A 9,068-nucleotide genomic window follows, 5' to 3' on the forward strand; every position below is an offset into this window, starting at 1 on the left:
AAAAAAAAAAAAGGCAGCCATATAAAGATGTTTATAAATCCATATGATACATATGACTACATATGATAGACTGTACAGACATTAAAATGATAGTTTTAAATGACAGTATGTCCACATGATGAATGATTATGCAGCCATTAAAATGATGGTTATGAAGACTTAATTTAAATCAAATAAAATTTAAAATTCGGTCTCTTATTGACACTAACTACATTTTGAATACTCAATAGCCACATATGGCTAAGTAGCTACTATCCTGGGCAGCACAGATGTGGAACACTTCCATTACAGATATTCTAATAAATGACACTTTCACAACTTAAAAAATATTAAACCTATAAATTTGTAAATATATACATATATTTTTCACTCTGTAACTTAAAAATTTTTTAAACTGACACAGATAAAAGAAAAAAAAAACATAATTCTTTCACCTTAACCCAACTTTCTCCCACTCTTTGTTCTAATTCATGCCTTTTTGCACAGGTGTAACCATAGTACATACTGCCTACTTCCTTGGTAGACAATGGGGATACATTCGTAAAGAGAATACACTGGGTCCCTGCACACAGTTAGAAAACATCAAGTAGTGATGTGTAACCCAGAAATTAAAATTGATTCTTATGATAGTGACTAGAGGGTATTAGGATTACTTAGAAATATAGATAGGAATGGTCTCTTTATGGAATTTACATCCCAGCTGAGATTTAAAGGTGAGAAAAAAGCCAGCCATTTTAAAAGCCTTAAGAATGCTTCAAACAGCCGGGTGCAGTGACTCACACCTGTAATCCCAACACTTTGGGAGGCTGAGGCGGACGGATCACCTGAGGTCAGGAGTTTGAGAACAGCCTGGCCAACATGGTGACACCCCATCTCTACTAAAAATACAAAAAATTAGCTGGACATGGTGGCGCACACCTATAATCCCAGCTACTCGGGATGCTGAGGCACGACAATCACTTAAGCCTAGGAGGCAGCGGTTGCAGTGAGCCGAGATCGCACCATTGCACTCCAGCCTGGGAAAAAACAGCCAAACTCCAAATGCTTCAAACAAAACAAAACAGCTGTGTGTGAAGAACAAAAAAAAAGGACATTATGCCTAGAGCCAGCACAAGCAGAGTGGTAAGAAATAGAGAAGATGATGTCTGAGAGGAGAACAGGGACCAGGTCCTGCAGGGCAGTATAGGCCATGGTAAGAACTTTGGATTTTTATTCTAAGGTCGACAGAAGTCACTACAGGGTTTTAAGCAGGAAAATGACATTATATGGCTTCTGTTTTTAAAAGATTTCGCTAATTGCTGTGGAAAGAATGATTGGTAGAAAGAAGGCTCAGAGTAGATGTTATTCCAGTGGTCTAAGCAAAGAAATGCTGGTGCTGTGGACAATGATCATGGCAGCAGAGACTGAGATAAATAGAGTGACAAATTTGGGGGAAGAACTCACAGACTTGGTGACAGATTACACATGAGAGTTGATGGTAGGGTAGAGTAGGAAGCTTTCATTTTTCACCTGAATACTGGGCAACTGATGGTATCATTTAATGAATTGGAGACACAAACAGGAACAAGTTTACACACACATGCACATGTGTGCAGCGCACACACACACAAGTCAAGAGTTCCATTTTTTATATAATTAAGTTCAAGATACCATATGGTATCTTGATACCAGATTTATATAATTAAATCTCCATATGGAAATGTCAAGCAGCCAATTAGATTTGTAAGTCTGAAGTTCAGCAGAGAGATCTGGCCTGAAGATACAGACTTGGGAATCATCTGTATATCAATTATATTTAAAGCAACAGGCCTTAATGAGACTACTTAAAGAACAGAACCTTTCAGGCTTACTTGAATGTTAAACAACCTATTTATCTAATTACACAACAGCAAGTCTCTATGTTCATCCCTCTTTTACAGGTATGCATGTAATTTATAGAGCCACGCAGTACTAAGGCAGAGGTAGAAAAAGTGCTAAAGCCTGAGAGATGAGAGTAAAGTGTTACATTTGGAAATTAAAGTACACCATCATATACAGAAGATATTAAAAATTAGGCACCACCTGAAATAATATAATAACGTACATAAAAAACAATTTTAGGTTCTTAGGTGCAAACTTTAGGTAATCCAATATTCAGGCTGAACATGGTGGCTCATACCTGTAATCCCAACACTTTTGAGCCCAAGAGTTCAAGACCAGCCTGGGCAGCATGACAACACCTGGTCTCTACAAAAAAATACAAAAATTACCCAGGCACAGGGGCATACACCTGTAGTGCCAGCTATTTGGGAGGCTGAGGTGGAAGGATTGCTTGAGTCTGGGAGGTCAAGGCTGCAGTGAGCTGTGATCATGCCACTGCACTCCAGCCTGGGTGACAGAGAGAGACCCTGTCTCAAAAACAAAAAACACACATACCCAATTTCAAAGGCTCAGAGGTCAGACACAAGAAAAGACAGAAAAGGCCTGGCCAGTGAGACAGGTAGAAAGAAACTCAAGTGAAGAGAAAGAGTTACACAAGTATGTTTGCTCTAATGTAGCAGGTAATTTTAAGATGAACCCCGAATGGCCTATGTCTCTTCACTTCTGCGTACTTTAAACCGTCAAGTGAAAGGGTAAATGTAAAAACAGTAGATAATTATTTAATAGCAAAAGCAGCAAAAAGAAACTGTCATTGCTTATTCCAACTCTGCCAATTACCTTGCATGAAATAAAGTAGTAACAGCCAAACAAAGATTCTTAAAGAGGTAACCTGAATCCACCAATTGCTGAACAATGGAAAAAATACAACTCGAACAAGCCCCTTCCGAGTCAGAGATGTCCATGGAATTTCAGGTTTTGCTTTGGCAAATGTTGACCCTTTAAACATACAATAAAACAAAACATCAAACATTCATATACACTGTATTGATGCCCACCTGTAGCACTACATTAAAAACAGGTGAGTGCAAACATCAGCACAAAACCTGTTCAGTTAAAAAAAAAAAAAAAGAAAAAACCCTCTTAGATGTCTGTTAAATGTAATAACTTCTTGCCTCAATCACTAGGACAGAAGCTCAAAATAAGTCAGGCTTACTTGAATGTTAAACAACCTATTTATCTAATTACACAACAGCAAGTCTCTATGTTCATCCCTCTTTTACATGTATGCATGTAATTTATAGAGCCACGCAGTACTAAGGCAGAGGTAGAAAAAGTGCTAAAGCCTGAGAGATGAGAGTAAAGTGTTACATTTGGAAATTAAAGTACACCATCATATAGAGAAGATATTAAAAATTAGGCACCACCTGAAATAATATAATAACGTACATAAAAAACAATTTTAGAACTAACCTCTGATTAAGTCAACGTCAATCAAGTCTGGCTTTATGTGGCCCATCTTTTTTGGTTTGTTTTTCAAACCCTAGGATAAAACAAAACAAAAACAAAACCAGAAATAAATAAAAGCCCTTTTATTTACTTTTTCTTTTTTTGAGACGTAGTTTCGCTCTTGTTGCCCAGGCTGGAAAGCAATGGTGTGATCTCAGCTCACTGCAACCTCTGCCTCCCAGGTTCAAGTGATTCTCCTGACTCAGCCCCCTAAGTAGCTGGAATTACAGGTGCCCACCATTAAGCCCGGCTAATTTTTCGTATTTTTAGTAGAGATGGGGTTTCACCATGTTGGCCAGGTTAGTCTCAAACTCCTGACCTCAGGTGATCCACTCATCTCGGCCTCCCAGAAGTGCTGGGATTATAGGTATGAGCCTCTGTGCCCAGTCAGAAAAGCCCTTTTAAATACAGAAAATAAACTTAAATTTTTTTTTCTGTATATCTGATTCCCTTTTACTAAGGACACTTTAATCCTAAAGCTCCTTAAAGGAACTTGCCATTAATACACATTTTGTCTTAGTTTTTAATCCTCTCCACTAATGCATCCATATACTTTATCACTTTTTAAAATATTCGAACAGTGCCAACAGATCAATACATGAAAAATAATAGCCCCCTGAGCCATCTCTCCTCTCCTCTGAATTTCACTCCTCAAAAACAAATAACTTTCATCTTTTTTTTTGCTCTACTATTTTTAATTGACACGTTATAGTTGTGCACATTTATGGGGTAGAATGTGATATTTCAATACATGTATACAATGTATAATGATCAAACTATATCACCTTGAACATTTATCATTTCTTTGTGTTGGGTTCATTCAAAATCCACCCTGCTAGGTATCTGAAAACATATAATAAATTGTGGTTAATTATAGCCACCTCACAGTGCTACAGAACACTAAACCTTATTCCTATCTAGCTGTACTTTTGTATTTGTTAACCAAGCATTGGCTATCTGTCGTTCCCTCCCTCTTACACTTCCACACCTCTAGTAACTACTATTCTACTCTCTACTTCTATGAGATCAACTTTTTAGCTTCCATGTATGTGTGAGAACACGAAGTATTTATCGTTCTGTGCCTGGCTTATTTCACTCTGCATAATGTTCTCCATTTCCATTCATGTTGCCGTGAATGACACAACTTCATTCTTTCTTACAGCTAAATAATATTCCATTGTGTATATATACCATATATTCTTTATCCATTCATCTGTTGATGGACACGTATGAATTCCATGTCATGACTATTGTGAATAATGCTGCAATAAACATAGGAATACAGATATTCCTTCGACATATAGATTATCTTTCCTTTGGATATATACTGAGACTGCTGGATCACATGGTAGTTCTATTTCTAGTTTTTTGAGGAACCGCAATACTGTTTTTCATAGTGGCTATACTAATTTACATTCACACCACCAGTGTATAAGAATTCCCCTTTCTCTGCATCCTTGCCAGCATTTTTTTTTTTTTGTCTTTTTGATAACAGCCATTCTAAACTAGGTTGACGTGGTATCTCATTGTGGTTTGATTTGCATTTCCCTAATGACTGGTGATATCGAGCATTTTTTCATATACCTGTTGGCCGTCTGTATTGTCTTCTTTTGAGAGATGTCTATTCAGCTCAATCGTCCATTTTAAAATTGAAGTATTTGGATTTTTGCTATTGAGTTATTTGAGTTCTTTATATATATTAATCCTTTTTCAGATGAAAAGTTTGCAAATGCTTTCCCTCATTCTGTAGGTTGTCTCTTCAATCTTGATTGTTTCCTTTGCTGTGCGGAAGCTTTCTAGTTTGATACAATCCTATTGGTCTATTTTTGCTTGTTACCTGTGCTTCTGAGGTCTTCTCTATAAAATCTTTACCCAGACCAATGTTCTGAAGCATTTCCCCTATGTTTTCTTCTAGCAGTTTCAGGTCTTACATTTAAATCATTAATCTATTTTGGCTTGGTTTTTGTATATGGTGAGAAATAGTGGCCAGGCACGGTGGCTCACCCCTGTAATCCCAACACTTTGGGAGGGGCCAAGGCGGGAGGATACCTGAGGTCAAGAGTTTAAGACCAGCCTGGCCAACATGGTGAAACTCTGTCTCTACTAAAAACACAAAAAGTGGCTGGGCATGGTGGTGAGTGCCTATAATCCCAGCTACTCAGGAGGCTGAGGCAGGAGAATCACTTGAACTGGGAACGTGGAGGTTGCTGAGATCACACCACTGCACTCTAACCTGGGCAACAGAGCAAGACCCTGTCCCTTAATTTAGAAAATAATAATAAAATAATTTGTACATGCTAATTCTTAATTACATCTTAAAAATTAGATATTCAATCATTAAAATTAATGCCAAAATTAAAGTTTACAATAATTTGCTATTTACCTATCATGGTCATTGAAACAGTATTGATCTTTAGCTTTGTTTAAACAGATGCAGTCAATTTCTCTTGTGAATCCTATATATTTCTATTCAACTCACCATAAGCTGTAGATTTTACAGAAAAATATTCTAAAACCTCAAGTGTAATAAAATTAAAGAAGGAATCAAAATTTGAAAATGAGGCAACTCAAGGAAAAAACCCTTTGAAGAAACATGTACACTAATTTTTGAAATATGCATAATTTTCACGAGAATAACAATTATCTTGTATGCTATATTCAAAATCAGAAATTAAAAATTTAAAGGTAAAAATATTACTTTATACCTTTTTGGACATTTGTCCCAGTGCTAAGCTTTCCGGACATTTGTACCAGTGCTATTCCCCATGACTTTAGAGTCAAAATAATCTTTCTGCTTTCTTTGCTTTCTAGACTTTTCTCCAATAATGTTACAGCGTTAGAATTAGCATTAACTAGAGGTACAATTATCCAAATCTCCCTTAGCAATAGAAACACATTTATTCATTCACTCCGTCAAAAAATATTCCACAAGTATCTTCTATATGTCAGATACTCTGCTTGAGCTAGGTATAAAACAATAAGTCAAAACATGGCTCTATCTTCAACGAATGTACAGTATAGAAGGGAAGACAAATGATAAGGCCAAATGTACAAGGGTTTCTCAGGAAAATGCCCTCTCAATCTCTCCATTTTTTTAATTCCTAAAGAGACAGAAATCATTAATAAATTTATGACCACTGATCTCAAGGAAGATTAGAAAAGTCACCATATACTGCTGTATATTTTGTACTGAAGGAGAGTAAAAACCACATTCCATACTTTTGTTTTAGAATTCTTCTGCTTTATCTTCCACCGTGCAGGTATGTATAAGAGGAAGTACATGCCAGGCACTATCCTAAGCACTTTCACATATAGTCATGCATCACTTAATGTCAGGGATACATTCTAAGAAATTCATCTTTAAGTGATTTCACTGTTGCCTGAACATAGCTTACTACACACCTAGGCTATATGGCAGCCTATTGCTCCAAGGCTATAAATCTGTCCAGCATATTACTATACAGAATATTTAGGCAATTTTAAACACAGTGGTATTTGTGTCTAAACCTAGAAAAGGTATAGTAAAAATATGGTATAAAAGATAAAAAATGGGGCTGGGCGTGGTGGCTCACCCCTGTAATCCCAGCACTTTGGGAGGCCAAGGCAGGAGGATCACCTGAGGTCAGGAGTTCAAGACCACCCTGGCCAACATGGTGAAACCCCATCTCTACTAAAAATACAAAATTAGCCGGGTGTGGTGGTGGGCACCTGTAATCCCAGCCACTCAGAAGGCTGAGGCAGGATCGCTTGAACCCGGGAGGCTGAGGTTGCAGTGAGCCAAGATCGCACCATTGCACTTCAGCCTGGGCGACAAGAGTGAAACTCTGTCTCAAAAAAGAAAAATAAAAAATAAAAGATGGTACACCTGTATAGGGCACTTATGAATAGTGCTCTCAGGACTGGGAGTTGCTCTGAGTAAGTCAGTGAGTGAGTGGTCAATGAAAGTAAAAGCTTAAGACACCGCTGTAGTACACTATTGTAGACTTCATAAACACCGTAAACACAAGATACACATCACATTTTTTAAAATCTTCCTTTCTACAACAATAACTTCTTTTTTTCCTCTGAGACAGAGTCTTGCTCTGTTGCCCATGATATAGTGCAATGGCACGATCACAGCTCACTACAATCTCATTCTCCTGGGCTCAAGCAATCCTCCCACCTCAGCCTCCCAAGTTTTTTGTTTTTGTTTTTGTAGAGAAGGGGTCTTGCTTTATCACCCACGCTGGTCTCAAACTCCTGGTCTCAAGTGATCCTCCTGCCGTGGCCTCCCAAAGTGCTAGAATTATAGGCATGAGCCACCTCAACCAGTCTGTTCTATAATAACTTAACCTTAGCTTACTGTAATGCTTTTACTTTATAAGCTTTATAGGTTTTTTAAACTTTTTGACTCTTTTGTAATAACAGTTTAAAAACACACATTTTCTTTTTATCTTTATAAGCTTTTCTCTTTCTTCTTTTTTTTACTTTTTAATTAAAAACTAAGATACCAACACACACAGCCAAGGCCTACATAGGGTCAGGATCATCAATATCACTGTCTCCCACCTCCACATCTTGTCCTACTGTAAGGTCTTCAGGGGCAATAACACACAGGGAGCTGTCATCTCCTATGATCACGATGCCTTCTTCTGGAATACCTCCTGAAGGACCTGCCTGAGACTGTTTTACAGTTAACTGATTTTTTTAAATAAATAGAAGGAGTCCACTCTAAAATAACAATGAAAAGCATAGTACAATAAATATATAAACCAGTAATATAGTCATTTATTATCATTATCAAGTGTTAGGTACTGTACGTAACTGTATGCTATACTTTTTATGACTGACAGTGCATTTGGTTTGTTTACTCCAGCATCACTCTAAACACATGAGTAATGTGTCATGCTATGACTTTAGGATGGCTACAAAATCACTAGGCAATAGGAATTTTTCAGCTCCATTATAATCTTATAGGACCATATGAGGAGCATCGATGACTGAAACATCATTATGTGGCACATGACTGTACTTAACTTGACTCATTTAGTCCTCACAAATGTCCTATGATATTGGTACCTTTATTATCCTCACTTTACAGATGAGGCAATCAAGGCAGAGATTCCAATCCTGTCATTCTCATTCCAAAGTCTGTGCTCTAACCACTACACTATCCTGCCTTTTGCTATATGACACAAAATGCATCCCTAATCAATGTAGAGAGAGGTTTTGTTAAATCAAACAAGACTGCTGAACTTTGAGAGGTTCAATGGGCATTAGGAGTGGATTTTCCTATTGGCCACAACCTCTACCTCAGCAGTCCAGGAAAAGGTTGTAGGAGAGAATCAGGATAATCACTAGTTGCCAGAGTAGTGGTAGGGGAATTCTCTGCACATCCCCAGCTGTAGGCTGTACGCAGCCCTCTCTATTGTTTGCCCCCAACATAACTGTGGAACATCATCACAAGCTCAGAACCACTTGACAAATGAAGTTCCCACTTTTTGGAAGAGGAACAAAAACACTGGAGGTATTGATGCAATATAATTGGACTTTGTATTAAACAAGGAATAAAAAACAAGTGAAACCCTGTGACAAATCTCTATTTCCTAGTGTGCTGAAATTTTCTATTTTATTACCATCAAAATAATTGAACTATTTATACAGTCTGGTGCAGGGGCCTTTGAAAACAGTATGCTGAGAATAGATAGGGCTCAAGGACAGTA

The 9,068-nt window shown here is 37.5% G+C and overlaps 1 protein-coding gene across 1 annotated transcript in view; it reads right to left on the reverse strand.

Annotated features, from left to right (window-relative positions):
• PHTF1 (putative homeodomain transcription factor 1) overlaps positions 1-9,068 on the reverse strand; it is a 68,015-nt gene that overhangs the window by 38,346 nt on the left and 20,601 nt on the right. Inside the window, exons 4-5 of the mRNA XM_012000769.1 lie at positions 3,331-3,400; positions 2,698-2,856 (exon numbers count right to left, since the gene is read on the reverse strand). Coding sequence (XP_011856159.1) covers positions 2,698-2,856; positions 3,331-3,400 — 229 coding nt within the window. The remainder of the gene's footprint in view (positions 1-2,697; positions 2,857-3,330; positions 3,401-9,068) is intronic.

This window comes from Mandrillus leucophaeus, unplaced genomic scaffold (genome assembly GCF_000951045.1).
Source record: "Mandrillus leucophaeus isolate KB7577 unplaced genomic scaffold, Mleu.le_1.0 Scaffold64, whole genome shotgun sequence".
Lineage (NCBI taxonomy): Eukaryota > Metazoa > Chordata > Mammalia > Primates > Cercopithecidae > Mandrillus > Mandrillus leucophaeus.